General features: G+C 41.1%; 1 protein-coding gene across 1 annotated transcript in view; it reads left to right on the forward strand.

The window, feature by feature from the left end:
• Gad2 (glutamate decarboxylase 2) overlaps positions 1-17,862 on the forward strand; it is a 75,944-nt gene that overhangs the window by 23,502 nt on the left and 34,580 nt on the right. The window contains exon 8 of the mRNA XM_004659761.2: positions 894-973. Within this exon, the coding sequence (XP_004659818.1) occupies positions 894-973 (80 nt within the window). The remainder of the gene's footprint in view (positions 1-893; positions 974-17,862) is intronic.

A 17,862-nucleotide genomic window follows, 5' to 3' on the forward strand; every position in this document is an offset into this window, starting at 1 on the left:
GCATGTGCACACCCGGGTCCTAAACTCTCTTCACAGAAGGTAGGAGCCCCTCATGGGCAATGTACTAATGAATACATAAGCAAATACTGCCTATGCACGTGTACAACATTACTCACCCTTAAGCAGGAAGGAGGTTCTGGCACATTCTACTATATGGTTGAAATTTGACAACATTATGCTAAGTGGAATACACCATCTGCAAGAAGTCTAATGCTACACAATTTTACTTGTATAAGATACCTAGAGTAGTCGAATTTACATAGTCAGAAAATCAAATGATGGCTACCAGGGGTTGAGGAAGAGGAAATGGGGAATGATTGTTTAATGAGTCCAGAGTTCAAGATTTTACAAGATGGAAAGAGCTCTGAGAATTGGACAATGGTAATGTTTACATACATAAATATACTTAAGGACGCTGAAATGGTTATGCTTCAAAATGGTTATAATATGGTCTTTAAGTTGTATATATTTAACTTATGTGAACACATAATAATGTATTTCACCATAATAACTTTTTTTTATTTATTTGAGAGAGAGAGAGGCAAATAAAGAGAGAGAGAGAGATAGATAGAGACTGGGTGCAGCAGGGCCTCCAGCCACTGCAAATGAACTACAGAAGCATGCACCATGTTGTGTATCTATCTTATGTGGGTCCTGGGAAATCGAACATAGGTCCTTTGGCTTTGCAGGCAAGTGCCTTAACCACTAAGCATTCCCCAGCCCTCACCATAATATTTTTGAAAGCACAAGTGAATGGTACTGTCTTGTCTGAGCAGCCAGGCACGAAAGGAACAAAAGAAAAAAAAAAATAGCAGAGGGAATGGATCTTGTCTCTGTATGAAACTAATCACAGTTATACTTGATTTGTGTATGTGTGTGTTTTTTTTTTACAGAGTCATTTTTCTCTCAAGAAGGGAGCTGCAGCCTTAGGGATTGGAACAGACAGCGTGATTCTAATTAAATGTGATGAGAGGTGAGCATGAATCTACCACTTGGTAGGTGAGCAATTTGAAAATCCCCACAAACACCACTTTGTCTGGAGAGAGGAGATGACTGTTAAGTAGTAAAGCTGACTCTGTCTGAGACACAGCCCCCACACACTACATCTTTCCAGCATTGACTCTGGCCTGGAGTTTATGGGGATCCTTCATGCCTTGGAGCTTTCATAGCTCCAAACTGAACTGGAGCCTTTGTCAAATCAATCAAAATAGTCTTTACCCAAGAGTGCAGGTCATTTGTCACCTGGACATTTTAGCAACAACAGGCTATCTGATTTATGAGGAAGCATCTCTTGCCACCATGGATTATGTAAACTTGCTAAAGTGATGACTGCCTGGTAGACTGTTAGTGAGCCCTAAGTAAATAGTGCCCCAGCAACTCAACAACTTTACACTTGGACCAGAATTCTCTTGGGAGAAAATCTGTCCCAAACCTCACAGGCTCATGGGAATTAGGTGCAATACTTTTTATTTTTACTTTTAATTAGGAACAAACTTTACTGTATGAACAAATCATATGTTGGTCTCATTGCCCTCATGTTATCCTCTTATTTCCCCTCCTCCCCACCCCCATTCCACTGAAGGACCTCCTCAGGGGGGTGGTTGGTATTCAGCAGGGGGTTATAAATGCATCAAAGAAGTGTAAGACTTATAAGGGAAGATTATAAAACATTGTTATGCTATTTATGTAAAGTACTTTTGGCCTTTTAAAAACCTAGCTTCAGTCTTTAAAGGGTTGAATGAAAACTTTCATAGGTGTTTATCAGACAGCTGTGTTGCTAAGATACAGAAAAGCTGAGTATGGTCTCAGCACCCTGACAGCAAGCACTGTCGGTGGGAAAGTGACATAGAATCAGAGGAAATCATGTCATGGCTGAATGGTGGGATGCAGAGTGTATCATCTGCACGCTGAAGCAGGTAAGATGAAGCTGGATTTTTCAAGTTGGGGTGGGTTAGTTACATGGAAGGAAAGGAAGGGGCAGTTATAGAAGACTGAATACCTCATGGACAGCCATGGAAAGAATGGGAAGGAGCATACTGTGGGACTTAAGAAGTGAGCCTGATCAAAGCAGGGGAAGGGGACATTGGTGACAAATATAGTTGGCCATATGGATTTACAGCAATGTTTACCTCATAATGGTGAAGTTAAGAAAGATCATCCTTTTATATGTTGCCTAGTTTTGTTTGTTTGCAACACTATTTTTGATAATCTGGGGGTGTGGGAGAGGGTAAGCAGGCAAGCCAGATATGGTTGTATAGGTTTGTAATCCCAGCACTCAGAAGGGTTTTGAGTTCTAGACCAGTATGAGCTGCATAGTGAATTCCTGTTTCAGACAAGTGAGGAAATATGAGAAAGAGAGGAAGGGAGAAAGAGAAGAAACAAAAAGGAAGAGAAGAGAAAGGAAAAGAAATGGAAGGGGAGAGGAGGGGAGGAAAGAAAAAGAAAATGGGAAAGGGAAGAAGAAGGGAAGGGAAGGGAAGGGAAGGGAAGGGAAGGGAAGGGAAGGGAAGGGAAGGGAAGGGAAGGGAAGGGAAGGGAAGGGAAGGGGAAGGGGAAGGGGAAGGGGAAGGGGAAGGGGAAAGGGAAAGGGAAAGGGAAGGGGAAAAGGGAAGGGGGGAAGGGAAGGGGAAGGGGAAGGGGAAGGGGAAGGGAAGGGAAGGGAAGGGAAGGGAAGGGAAGGGAAGGGAAGGAAAGGAAAGGAAAGGAAAGGAAAGGAAAGGAAAGGAAAGGAAAGGAAAGGAAAGGAAAGGAAAGGAAAGGAAAGGAAAAGTATGTGCTGTTTTTCTTTGGATGCTGGATTGCTTTCAAAGCAACTTGAAAGTCTTTTTATCCAACCAGATGTGAATGCGTGAATGAAGCTACCCTTCAGGAAGCAAGGAAAGGGAAGGGTCTCTGATCATTAGACAAGGAAAGGGACATTAGCAATAAGACTGCCATAAATGATTGAGGGTTGGAAGAAGGCAAACACATCTAATGGGGCTAGAGAGATGGTTTAGCAGCTAAGGCACTTGTCTATGAAGCCTAAGGACCCATGTTCAACTCTCCAGATCCCACATGAGCCAGATATACAAAGGTGAGGTAAGAACAAGGCCTCACATGCCCACTAGATGGTGCAAGCATCTGATTTGGTTGCAGTGGCTGAGGCCCTGGAGCACCATTCTCTCTCTCCATCTCTCTCTCTCTAAAATAAAAATAGAAAACGGTCTTGTGTTTGTAGAACAATAATTATTCCTCATTATGAGATGCTTAATAACTGCAATTTGAGGAGAAATTTGCACAAAATGCTTATTTTATATGTATTTCTTCCTTCTGTTGCTAGAATAGGTTGTTAAAGAGAAATAAATTGCTTAAAAACAGTAATATGTAGAGGGCTGGAGAGATGGCTTAGTGGTTAAGCGCTTGTCTGTGAAGCCTAAGGACCCCAGTTCGAGGCTTGGTTCCCCAGGTCCCACATTAGCCAGATGCACAAGGGGGCGCACGTGTCTGGAGTTCGTTTGCAGTGGCTGGAAGCCCTGGCGCACCCATTCTCTCTCTCTTCCTCTACCTGTCTTTCTCTCTGTGTCTGTCGCTCTCAAATAAATAAATAAAAAATGAACAAAAAAATTTAAAAAAAACAGTAATATGTAGAATAAAAGCTTAGATTCCATTAGTATTTTTTTAATATGCACTCATTCTAAGCAAGAAGCTCAGAATTCAGAAAAGAATCACCTGGAGAGGCCTTGGCTCTCTGCCTGGTCAGTCATTAGCCTTGGTAACAGGTGTCCTAGAGTTGAATTCCAATAATGGGATGATACATTGCCTTGAAAAACACAGGGACTTCTTGAATCCATTTTTTTAGGCACCAGTATTGTTACTTCTACCTTAGTGGAAATCAAAGCCATCCATGGAAATGCCTTGGATGAGTTTCCCAAGCCCACTAGTCAAGGATTCATGGTAGCAAGAGGCTGGCCACCTGACAACTGATCAAAGGCAGCATCATGGTGGAATAGAATGGAAGACTCAAAGAACGACAAGCAGGAGGGAGTACGGACCAACTTCAGGAGAAGGGACCACCAGCAGAGAGGCACAAAATAGTAGCACTAGCCAGCAGGAGGCAAAGGAAGGGGCAGGAAGAGAGGAATGCTGGGAAGCCAGTGAGACTAAGAACCCCTGTCTAACCACATGTATTCAAATTTTTAAGTCAAAGAGTTTCATTTTAACAAGGTTAAAAGTCATTAGAAACATTGAATTCAGTGCCACCAGATGGGGAAGAGTGTGGGTCTTTTCTCTTCCTCTTCATGAGCCTTGTGGTAGAGGAGAGGGGGCAAAATGAAAAGGAAGAAAATATTAGGAAAGAGAAAAGGAGATAAGAAATTAAAAACAGATAAAAGAGGGCCCTGTGGGGAAATTTGTGAATTGTGAAGCAATGAAGAGAGAGGTAGAGGAAAATGTGGGTGGAAGCAGAAAACACAATGAGGGCTTTTAAAGGAATAAATTACAATTTGCCATTCAAAAAACAGTACTTGATTTTTGAAACTTGAAAATACTAGGTAAAAAATATAGTTTCCTCACTGTAGCTGTTTCCTTCTTGTCACTTGGACAAATCACCAGAACAGGTGTTGCATATGGAGGAAAAGGGTTTATTTCCAGTTTAAAGTTTCAAGGGGAAGTTTCATCATGGCAGGGATAGTGTGGCAGAAGCAGACCATCAGGTAGTACATCTCCACATCAGCAAGGAGGAAGTAGAGAAAGTAAGCTGAGAACAGCTAGACAGACGCACTGGACTATGACGCCTCAAGACCTGTCCCCAGCAACACATCTCCTCTAACAAGGCTCCACCTCCCAAAGGCTTAACCAGCTCGGGTATTGCAGTCAGGTTTGCATTGCTGGCAGAAATCACCCAACCAAGAGAAGCTTTTGGGGGATAAAAGGATTCATATTGGCTTATAGACTCAAGGGGAAGTTCCATGATGGCAGAGGAAACGATGACATGAGCAAAGGATGGACATCACCTCCTGGCCAACATCAGGTAGACAATAGCAACAGGAGATTGTGCCAAACACTGGCAAGGGGAAACTGGCTATAACACCCATAAGCCTGCCTCCAACACTACCTCCAGGAGGTGTTAATTCCCAAATCTCCATCAGCTGGGAACCTAGTATACCTAGTATTCACAACACCTAAGTTTATAGGCAACACCTGAATAAAACCACCACGTTCCACTCCAGAACCCCATAAACTGATAACCACCCAGATGTAATATGCAATGCATTCAAACTTTAAAAGTCAAACTTTAAAAGCCTATAGAGTTTTTAATCAGTCTCAATGATGTTCAAACATCCCCATAATCCAAAGACTTTTAACTGAGCCATAATACCAAAAAATTACCCACAAAATCCATAATGGCACAGAATACCCATTCACATTGCAAAATATGGCATTGGGCATTGCAAAGAAATATTCAACAAATACAAGACTTAAACAGAGTAAATGTCAAACTCTGTAACTCCAAGTCCAACAACTCTAGTCAATAACAAGTCTCCAAGTTCGATTATTCTAACAACAAGCCTCTGGAATTCCAATTCTGCCCCTCCAGCTAGGCTACTCACGGTCCTGGAAAACTTCATCAGGGCCGGCAGCTCTCCTCAGCAGCTATCTCATGGTCCCGGCATCTCCACTGGGTCTCCATTGCAACCCACAGTTCATCCTCACAGCTCCATCAGGTCTCCATGTAGGCATCCAGCAAACCTGCTTCGCACTGCCCATGGCAATTTCCAAAACACAAAACTACATTGAAAATTCAATAACTCTCTCCTTCCTACATTTCTTATACTCCACAATCCAGGTAGAGTACCAATTTGTTAATAAAAGGAGGAATAAAGCAGACTTTGAAGAACAGAACACTCCATGAGCCTTCCGGCCCCTTCAAAAGAGTCTACATGTTTCCTGTTGCCCCAGTGTAGGTCAGCTGGCCCAGTCTCAAACTTTGTAATCTCCCATATAATTGCAGCTGAATAGACAACAGTTTCTGCCCAAGGATTTCTTTCTGTGCCATATCCCTTTGCACACACCAGTCTGTTTCTATGCACTGTAACCCTGCACAAGTTCTCAAGACACAGGCATAACAGCAAACCTCTCACATAAACTGCTTCCACCCCAGTCCAGACAAAGCCCCTTTTCACCCCAATAAGCCAAACCTCACAGTCCATAGTTCTCACTGCATTCAAGTCTTACAACTCTGACCAGAATAATCCATCAAGCTGTACTTACAGCACTGCAAGGTGTCTCTTAGGTCAAGGTTTCAAATTCATCCACATTCCTCTTGAAAATCAGCTCCAAAAGGCCAAAGCCACACAGTCAGGTGTCCGGCAGCATATGACACCACTCCTCAGTACCAATATTGCTGTTGCAGTCAGGTTCACACTGCTGGCAGAAATCACCTGACCAAGAGCAGCTTTTGGGGGAAAAGGGATTTATTTTGGCTTACAGACTCAAGGGGAAGCTCCATGATAGAAGAGGAAAACAATGACATGAGCAGAGGGTGGACATCACCCCCTGGCCAACATAAGGTATAAAATAGCAACAGTAGAGTGTGCCAAACACTGGCATGGGGAAACTTGCTCTAACACCCATAAGCCTGCCCCCAACAATACTCTGCCTCCAGGAGGTGTGAATTCCAAAATCTCCATCAGCTGGGAACCTAGCATTCAGAACATCTAAGTTTATGGGGGACACCTGAATCAAACCACCACATGGGGATTAAGTGTGAATGCTAATTACAAACATATGAGGCCATGAGGAACCATTTATGGATATTTTACCTGCCCAGGACCACACAGCACATTTCACTGTCTCATCCTTGTTTCATCTTAACCTGGACAATTCATTTGCCCTCCTTTGTCTTTCAAGACATGGCTTTCTTTTCTATTTTTTTCTTATGAGACAGAGTCTCATTATATTGCCCATGTTGGCTTTAAACCCACAATCCTCCTGCCTCAGCATCATCCCAAGCACTGGGATTACTGATGTGTGCCACGATGCCTGAAAGTAGTTTTGAAGAGTATAGACCATTTATTTGGATTTTCTGAAGCCTCATGATTAGATTTGAGTGATACATCTGGGGCAGGACTTCCAGGGAAGGGATGGACAAACGTCTTTCTTCGAGTCTCAGGTGGAGGTTGATCTCATTATCAGCAACGTCAACTACTATTAGATGACTATTTTCTGCTTTGCAGTTAATAAGTGTCTTGCAGTGGATGTCCTGAGGCTATATAAATGTCCTGTTTGCCCTGGAACATGTACCCACTAGTTTAGTGTACATTTATTATTTTTCTCCCCACAAGCTCCAATGATTCTCCAGTCTCTGCTCCCCACAAGACTGGGGTCACCCAGTTATTTAGGTGGATGCTAGGGATCCAAATTCAAGCTGTCTCGTGCTTCGTCAGACTCTCAGGCCAACCACTGTTAACCACTTGCCTCAAGCTCATCGCCGTCCTCCTACCTCAGTCTCCATTGATGATTTTGCTGTTGCTGTTACTAGTATGACTATTAGGCTAAAGGCCCCAGAGAAACCAATGTCCTGAGCCACAGTGGGTAAGGCTTCAGCAGAGAATGAACCCCCAAGATTGCACATCAATACAGAGCAGATTATTGCAGGGGCTGTGTATGTGTACATGTGTGTATGCATGCACATATGTATGTGTGTGTGCATGTATGCATGTATGTGTGTGTGTGTTGTGTGGTGCGGTATGGTGCGGTATATTCATGTGTATATGCCCATGTAGTGGCCAGAGCAGAACATCAGGCATCCTGCTCCCGTGATTTTCCCCACCAGTTCTTACATGAGCCTGGACCTCTTACTGATCCAGGAGCTTGCCATGTGAAATCTGTGATTCTCATGTCTCCCTACAGGACTGGGGTTACAAATGGGTATAGTCTTGCCCAGCTGTTTTATGTGGGTCCCAGGAATCAAAGTCAGCAGTCTCTCCGGTCTCCTCAGACCTCAGGCTTACCTCAGACTTGCACAGGAAGAGCTATTAGCTGCTAAGCCATCTCTCCAGCTCCTTTATGATTCTTACCGGAATGAATGTTGTGACAGCTGCAAAACAGTGATTGTGTGCCTACGTCATCCCTTGTACAGTTCCTAGTTCTGACATTCTACCATGGGGAGGAGCCTTGGATGGTTTATGTTCTCTCGCTCTCTCTCAGTCATTTCCTCCCTCCCTCTCACATTGGGTTTTTTTTTTTCTATCTTCACTATGGATTCCTGAGGACTTTTAGAAATCACTTCCCCTCATTGCTCTCTCCTACTCCCTCTATCCACTTTATTTCTCTATCTTTTTCCTACCTTTCCTTTATATTATCTAAATTGCTAGTGATTTTACTGTAACCTTACAGAAAATAAATCTACTCAAGACACATGATACCTGGTTGGCACAGGCCCAAACAGGGCACTGGCTGGTCCTAACTCAGGTAGCAAGAATTCTGTTAGCTATTTTGCTTAATACTATGGTACCACAAATTAACCACTTGTGCTTTTGTATATATTTTAGCCTTTTTAAAACACACCTGTGTAGCTTTATAAATTACATTTAGATTACAGTTCTCTGTGCTTGTTATGTACCACACTTTATCATACGATTGATTTAAGCAACTGAAAGTATAAATGTTCTGGGGTCATTATGCTCTTTTGTTAAATTAGCTGAATTGTGGACAGAGCCTGAAGGTGGTTAAGGACCCTAATTAACTCTTTCAGGTCCTTGGGGAGCTATTGAGTGCACAGTAATAGGATAGACTTTGCAAAGGCACTGAATCAATTATTATTGAACAGGGCTGGAAAGCCCCTAGAATATCAGATTTCCAATGCAAAGAACTTGGGGACACTAGTGAGGTGTTTCATTGTGTCCTACTCAAGGGTGAGGGGTTTGAATAGTAACAGCTGATCGTCATTTAGAGGTTATTACGTCCTAGCCACAAACCTAGCACTGCACATAATTGACCTAATTAATTCACTTAACAAGAGCACAAATGAGTATATTTCTTCACATTTACTAGTACCCATTGTGTAGGAAATATTCTCACATGTACAATAATTTAAAATAATATGGCAAGTTTTCTCTTTTAGTTCATAACTCATCACAGATGTCCAAGGTCACATGGTAAATAGACTTGGGCCCAGAAGAGAGCTCTCCGAGCTTTTTCCAGTTAAATATGTCTCCTTCCTCTCTCCCCTATCAGTACTGTAGAAATTACATATATCTCATGCAATTTACCAGTTTAGGGATATGGCTGATCATGTAAGAGTGCTTGCTGCATAAGCATGAGGGAAGGGCCTGTGGAAAACATCTGAGTTCAATTCTCTATCACCCCAATAAAAAGCTGAGTGTGGACATGCATCCCCTGTAGCCCTAGTCCTGTGAGGAGCTGTGCAGGACAATCACTGGGGCTTGCTTGTCAGCCAGTCTGACTGAAAACTTAGCCTCTCCAAGTTCAGCAAGAGAATTCTTTTCAAGGAAAACAACCCAAAAGGAAGATAGAAGAGGACCCTCTTCCCCCATGCACTTCCAACCATCATGCATTATAAAATCTATGCCTATGAACTTACTACTCTTGGTATCCACTGATACAGGTTTAGTAGTACAGTATTTGACATTTTGTTACTGGTGTATTTCACCTAGCATAGTGGCCTCAAAGTTCATTTGTCTTTTAGTAAGTGCTGGCATTTCTTCCTTTGTAAGGCTGAATAATATTCTGTTGCATATGTACGTACAGCATCTGTTGACTAATTCAGGCATCTAAGCACACATGGGCTGCTTCTAAGCACGAGCTATGGTGAAGAGAACTGCTGTGAACATGGTGGAAAAAGCACCTTTTCAAGACTCAGCTTCTCCTATTTGGGTAGATAACTAGAAGCAGAGGTATGAGACATACGCAAATTCCATTTTTAATTTCTTATGGAACCACCATGCTGCCGTCAACAACTGCCCTATTTTAAATTCACAGCACCAGTACACAAGTGTTCCAGTCTCCATAACCCCAATAATGTTGACTGTTTTCTCAGGATTTCTCCTTAGGGTGGAGTGGTTCATTTTGGCTATTTACTTCATTCATCTCACTATAAAACTCAATTTAATTTCAGGTTTGATTTGAGTCTCCCTAGTGACCAGTGACATTTGCCATCTTGGCATGTGCTTACTGGATACCTGTGCATCTTCACTAGAAACATGTCTGTTTTCAGTCCATCACTTATTTTTTTAATCAGGTTGGCTTGATACTGTTTTACAGAGTCTCTATAGACTCTTGATATAATTTTTATTTTCTCCTATTCTGTGGGCTACTTGGTGGTAGTGTGTTTTAATTTCATGAAGTCTAATTTGTTTATATGCTTTGCTTCCTAGGCCTTGGATGTAATATCCAAGAAATCATGACTAACTCCAAGATCCCTATGGTTCTTCTGAGGCATTGTGGTTTGAGTTCTTACCTTTAGATCTCTAATCAATTTTCATTTGGTTCATATAATATTATGTAAGAGGTAGCCCTCCTTTAAACACACAAACAAAATTTTATGGTTCTAGAAGCATCACATATTCATTGAAAACAAAATGAGACACTAGAAGGACTTTGTCCCAGTGCAGAGCAGTAGATTTATCTTTGACTGTGGTGATCTCTTTAACAAGCTACAGTCTCTGCTCAGGATTTTAAACTTCCTCACTGTTCTTCCTATGCCAAACTTCATTCACAGTTTCCATGTCTTTTTTTCTCTGTATTTTGTTCTCTTTCCATGTAGCTCTGAATCAGAGTAGCTAAGAGAAGCCATGCCACAGACTTAATGCTTTTTTGCCTTAAAATTCCTCCACCAAATACAATAATCCATTATATTTAAATTCAGCCTCACTCAAGTTCTCAAGACTGGGGAAGAATGCAGCCAGTTTCTTTTCCAGAATATCACATGAATGGCCTCTAGCCTAGTTTCTAACTGAGTTCTTTTACCCTCTGGGACTTCATGAGTTGAGCCTTCATGAGTGGAACCATAGTCCACATTTCTCTCAGCCTTCTGATCTTCCAAGCTCCCACCAGAATGGCATATTAAGCTCTGCATCATTAGAAGACTTCTCCAGTTCAAAGTTCAAATCTTTCCATGTTCCTCTCACAGACAAGTTCCAAAACACTAAGAACCATATGGTCAGGTTTATCACGATAATGGCACCACTTCTTTGTACCAATTTTCTGAATCAGTTTATTTTTCATTACTGGGACAATATGCCCAATCATAAGTATCTTGTGGAAGGAAAGGGGTTTAATTCATCTTACAGTTCTACATTGTATAGAGTTCACCATGACTGGAATGACATGGCAGGCCAGAGAGGGAAAGATAGCATCACATTGTCACATCAGCAAAGCAGGAAGCAGAAAGAGAAAGAACAGTAAATGTCTCCCAATGACACACTTCCTCCAGCAAGGACTCTGTCTCCTATTCCACAATCTTCCTGAATAGTGCCAGCAGAGCAAGATCAAGGTCCAAACACGTCAGCCTGCGGTGGACGTTTTACATTAAAGCACAGTACTCTGCCTGTGATACCCATAGGCCCCATGGCCATCTCATAATGCAAATGAATTCAGTCCAATATTGAAAGTCCCCTTGGTGTTTACCACTGTTCATGGTTCAAAGTCTAAAGTCTTATTTGAGACTGAAGGCAGTGTCTGAACTGTGAACCCTATCAAATAAAAACACAGCTTACCTGCTTCCAGCATATAATGGCATGGAACAAATGTTTCCATTCCAAAAGGGAGGAATGGAGGCATCACAATGAAAAATTAACCAAAGCAAGACCAAAAATCAGTAAGGCAAATGCCAAATCCTGTACTTCCATTTCCAATATCTGTGATCCATGGTGAAATCCTCTGGTCTCTAAAAGACTTACGTAGCTCCGCACCTCCAGCTGTGCTGCCCATTGTTTCTCACCTGGGCAATATACATTCTGAGCCCACAGTTTTATTCAGATTACATCCCATGGCCCTGGTATCTCCAACATCCCGGAGTCTCTATTGAACATACAGTTCACCTTACAGCTTCAAGCATTGGCTCTTTATATCCTTCCTGAAGAGACTCAAACACTGCCTCACAGACTTATGCCTCAGTATCTCTCTGAAGCCATGGTGAAATACTCCATGACCCCCTACATCTTTCACTTTTCATTCTTCCAAAACCAGTATACATGGACCATGCTGTCATGATCTGCTGTCAGATCAGGATGAAACCTGGTGCCCATGGAACACAGCTGTAGCAGCCTCAGTGTGCTGACCTTGGGAGCATGGAATTTCTGCATTCTCTTTCAGGCCATTTCAGGTCAAAATATTCACTTTTTTTTTGCTGAACTACAGTATTCAGTGGGTTGAGTCTTGTCTTCAGAACACCGTTCCCATTATTCCAACTCAGAACGGTTTGTTTATCTGTAATGGTCGTAATCTCTGTGTATATAGCTCAAAGTATATTTTTAATATCATAACATAATAGTAGCTATAAGTATTTGCTATTAAGAAGCTATTTTATACACCCTAGTATTATGGACAATTTTATGACATTAGAAATCCTCTAATATAATTGTCAGTGTATATAATCTATTGTTTAGTATTTATGTGAACAATTCTGTGTTAAACATTTATATTGCTTTAAATTATATTGAAAATGCTAATATAAAATCAGGCATGGTGGTGTGCCTTTAATTCTAGCACTTGGGAAGCAGAGCAGGAGGATTACCATGAGTTTGAGGCCAGTATGGGCTACAGAGTGAGTTCCAGGTTAGCCTGAGATAGAGTGAAACCCTGACTCAAAAAAAAAAAAAATGATAAACAACACTTTAACTATATTTGCGCCTTTCTCCTTATATTATCTTCGTAGAATAAATTGCTAGACGTAGACTCTCTGAGCTCAGCCCTGTCTATGCTGAAGGTCTTGACCTCTGCTGTCATGCTGCCATGCAGAAAGGGCCAGCCACTTTGCGTTCCCAGCAGTGTAGAGGGACATTTAGTCACTGGTCACCACTCACATTAGGAATTCAAGCCTTATGTGACTGTGTCATTTTGATGGATGAAATTTGTTTTATCCATTGGGTTTTCATCTCTATTTTGATAATGAGAAAAATTGAGTTCTTGATGCTTGTCAGTTACTCATAGGAAAGAAAGAAAGAAAGAAAGAAAGAAAGAAAGAAAGAAAGAAAGAAAGAAAGAAAGAAAGAAAGAAAGAAAGAAGGAAGGAAGGAAGGAAGGAAGGAAGGAAGGAAGGAAGGAAGGAAGGAAGGAAAGAGGGAGGGAAGGAGGGAGGGAGGGAGGGAGGGAGGGAGGGAGGGAGGGAGGGAGGAAGGAAGAAAGAAAGAAAACCCTCTTTGCCATGGATATTGAAAATGTTTTCCCAAATGTCTTATTGGCTTTTATGTCATTTGTGGTATTAGAAGGGTTTCATTTCCTGTGGTCAGAGTGATGATCATCAGTCTCCAACTTTTCATCTGTTAGCATCTTCTCTAGCAAGTCTTTTTTATTCTTAAAGCATATTACATTCATCTGGCTTTCTCTAGAGCCTTTCCATTACTGTTTAAGTAGTAGATCTACCTAAACTTTATCTTAATCCATAGTTAGTGTTCAGGAAAAATATAATTACTTTTCCAAAGTATGCTAGCATCATTTCAGATAAAAAAAAAATCACTGCTTTATAAAAATCTGTATAACAATCTAATAAATATTAATTTCATGGTTGGATATTTCTTATCTTTTAGTATTGTTCCACTGATGTGCCTATCTGGCTATACTACCATAATTTCTAATCACTATCATTTTGTAAAATGTCCTACCATTTAATACAAAAGACTTTGTTCCCTGCACCTTCCATTTTTCTTTTTCATCAGGTTGTACTTCAGATATATCCAGATTCTAACTCTAGTATCCTTCTGGAATTGTATTTAGATAATTAATTTTGTGTGTGTGTTTGCAATGTTGAGTTTTCTCATCCAAGAACATGAGGCAGCTCTCTATTTTCCCAAATCCTTTCTGTATTCCTTAAGCAGGATCTGCTCTTTTCAGATTTTATAATTTTATGTTAAATTTTTTTCCGTATATTTAAATTTATGTTCTCATTATCAAAAGTTATCTTATCAATTTTTTCTGATTATTATTGAGGTATAAGGAGCCTCTTGACTTCTAAATGTTCTGAGACTTACAATAGTGGCAATTTACTCATTTATGCTTTCAGATACTATTATTATAGCTTTCTATTAGTTACCTCTTTATTTACTGGTTAAAATTTTAAGATTGTTCTTTACTAGTCACCTATGTTAAGATGCAATTAACCAAAATTGTATATATTTAAGGTGAACCGTGTGTTTTTATTGTGTGTGTGTACACCAGGGTCTTGTGCCACTGCAAATGAATGAATGCCAGATGTATGCATCACTTTTTGCATCTAACTTTACCTAGATATTAAGGAATTGAGCCTGGGCTTTGCAATTAAGCATCTGTAACCACTGAATCCCTCTTCCCAGCCCAATGTACACATTGTGAAAAGATAAGTACAGTAAAGCTGATTAACAAATACACCCATCATTACATATAGTTACTCTTTTAGGGGAGAAGAGAACAAAATACTTAAGAGTTGCTCTCTCACCAAATTTCAGGTATACATACATACATACATACATACATATATATGGAGAGAGAGAGAGAGAGAGAGGGACTGAGACTGTTGTTAACAATGCTGCAATGGAAATGGAAATGCAGTTATATATTTGACATAGTGAATTTTCTTCCCAGAAATGGCATTTCTGGAGTGTATGACAGATATGTATTTTTATGTTTTAAGAAACTACTTCACTATTTTCCATAATGGCTGTGTATATCCACTAACAGTGTGCAAGAGTTCCCTTTCTTTCGTGTACTCGTCCACACTTATCCTTTGATTTTTAATATATATAATAACCATCCTAACAGGTAAATCCATCACTCCCTATGGTTTGGTTTGCATGCTCTTGATGATTGATGATGTTAAGCACCTTTGCACATAAATATTAGGCATTTCTCCTTCTCCTTCTTCTTCCTCTTCCTCCTCTTCTTCGTCTTCTTTCCCTCCTCTCACTCCTCCATTACGGGTGTGTGTGTGTATGTGTGTCACATGTGTGCCCATAGTATGTGTGGTGGTGTTCTGTGGACAGCAGACCTGCACATACCATACACACAAGTGCAGAGCCAAAGGAAAACATTAGGTGTTCTCTTTTTACTCATCCATATGTTTCTTTGAGATAGAATCTCTCTGAACCGAAAGCACCTGTTTTCTCAAGCCCCAGCAATTCTGTGGTCTCTACTCCCCACAAGATAGTGGGTCCTGGTATGAATGGCCACATCCAAGTGTTTACATGGCTTGTAGGGAGTCAAATTCATGGTGAATCAGATCCTTTCAAGCCCACATGCTTGAATGGCAAGTGTTTTATCTGCTAAGCCATATACACCACCCTCTGCTGAGCATTTCTTCATCTTATTTTCTAAAAAAAAAAAATGGAATGTTTGGACTGGAGAGATGGCTTAGCAGTAAAGGTGCTTGCCTGCAAAGCCAAAGAACCTCAGTTCAATTCCTCAGGATCCATGTGAACCAGATACACAAGGTGGCGCATGCATCTGGAGTTCATTTGCAGTGGCTGGAAGCCCTGGTGTGCCCATTCTCTCTCTCTCTCTCTCCCTCTCTCCCATTCTGCCTCTTTGCCTCTCTCAAATAAATAAATAAAAATAAAATATTTTTAAAGGAATATTTATTTGCATGTGTATGTTGGGGGCACACCAGGGTCTCTTGTTGCTGCAAATGAATCCCCATCTGGCTTTATGTGGGTGGTTGTGGAATTAAGCCCTGGCTGGCATGCTTTACAAGCAAGTGACTTTAACTGCTGAGTCATCTCCCTTCTCTGTCTTCTCTAAAAAAGGGGGAGAGATGGCTCAAAAGTTAAAGCACTTGCCTACAAAGCCTAACAACCCTGGTTCAGTTCCCCAGTGCCCACATAAATCTATATGCACAAAGTGGTGCATCCATCTGTAGTTCGTTTGCAACTGCTGGAGGCGCTGGCATGCCATTTGCTCCCTCTCTGTCTGTCTGTCTGTCTGTCTGTCTCTCTTTCTCTCTCTCTCTCTCTCTCTCTCTCTCTTTCTCTCTCTCTCCCTCTCTCTCTATCTCCCTCCTTGCAATCTGGCCAAGGTACACCATGCAGTATTCACTGGTGTTGTCTGTGGAACAGCATACGCAGGCACAAAGTGCATGTTGTATGTTCAGAACCCAGGCTGCAGTGAAGTTGAAGGATACAACACAGGCGAGTGTTGCCAGAAACTTCTCAGATGCCTTATACATTTGATTTTGAATTGAGTTTTGCTTCAGAAACATTTCACTGTTGTCAAATTTGTCATGACCCTCTATACCATATGGGGTTATGACCCACAGTTTGAGAAAAAGTGTCCTAGATCAGGCAGTGTTGCAGCCTTGTTATTAATAAACTATCCGACCAGATAATTTAATGTACTTCAAGCACATTGAAATTGTTGTAGTATTTTAGCAGATACACATGGAACACGCAAAGGAGAATTCTTTAAAGAACTCTTTTCTAACTCTTGACTTTAGTTTTCCACAAGCTTGGGGAGTTTGGGGCAAACTAACCTGATAGTCACTATTTGCTCATCAAATCACATCAGGTTGTTTTCTTGAGTATAACATAATCAGGTGTCACTGAGTAGTTAAGAAATTAGGACATATTAGACCTGGAATGGACCCAAGACCTGAAAATAGCCTCACCTCATTTATTCACAATAAGAAGCAGGCTGAGGGGTAAAAGACAAGCCACTGATGGGGAAAGGAATATTGTAACTGGAAACACAACATAAAGCTTCCAGAACAAACTGAAAGGGCCCAAATATTTATGAAAGCTTTTCAGAAGGGTTGGATGTTCTTAGAATAATGTCTAACTTTCACTAATCAGAGTTGCCATGACACTAGCCTGGCCAAAAACATTTCATTTCCATACTGTGAACTTTGGCTGGAGGAAAAAGCAGGTTGTCAAATAATCAATTCTGTGAGTTGGCTTCTGACAGAGTGAAAGAGATAGGCATGGCCCTGTCTGTCCTGGAACTCTCCCTTCCACATCTCTGTGTGTCTTTTCCACTAAGGAATTCACAGCATGGTATACATCAAGTAGGAGATAACCATTTATTGGAGGTGCATTACCAGAAGGAAAAATTATGCCCGAGGAGGTTAAGATGTAAACTTTACCTTCACATCTGACCAGATAGACGATATGGAGGCTGTAGAGACAAAAACCTTCCATCTTTGATCTTAGAATTTGCTGGATTACTTTGAGATACCAATTCTTTAAATTTAGCATGCATAATAATCACCCAAGTACTATTTTAAAATGCCCATTTTCTTGGCCTCCATCTTAGGAATTTTGACCCAGTGGGTCAATATAAAGTTGAAGATTTAATTTATTTCACAAACATTTGCAGAGAACTTACAGGGTAAACAAAAACTTATTCCTGGCCACGTGTAGTGGCACATACCTTTAATCCCAACACTTGGGAGGCACAGGTAGGGGGATCATCATGAGTTCAAGGCCAGCCTGAGGCTACACAGTGAATTTCAGGTCAGCCTGGGCTAGAGTGAGACTTTACCTCTAAAACTCAAAAAGCTTAAAAACTAGAGGAAATAAGCAATAAACAAATAGAGAAATACAAAGGAATCTGCATTCCTAACAAGCACCCACATGACTGTGGAGCAGGTAGACGCATGTGCACATGGTGAGAAGCATTGCTTTAAAGGTGGACATTCAGCCAGGGCTGTATTTAAGACTCCTGTAGCATGCTAGCTAG

Source organism: Jaculus jaculus, chromosome 5 (genome assembly GCF_020740685.1).
Source record: "Jaculus jaculus isolate mJacJac1 chromosome 5, mJacJac1.mat.Y.cur, whole genome shotgun sequence".
Taxonomy (NCBI): domain Eukaryota; kingdom Metazoa; phylum Chordata; class Mammalia; order Rodentia; family Dipodidae; genus Jaculus; species Jaculus jaculus.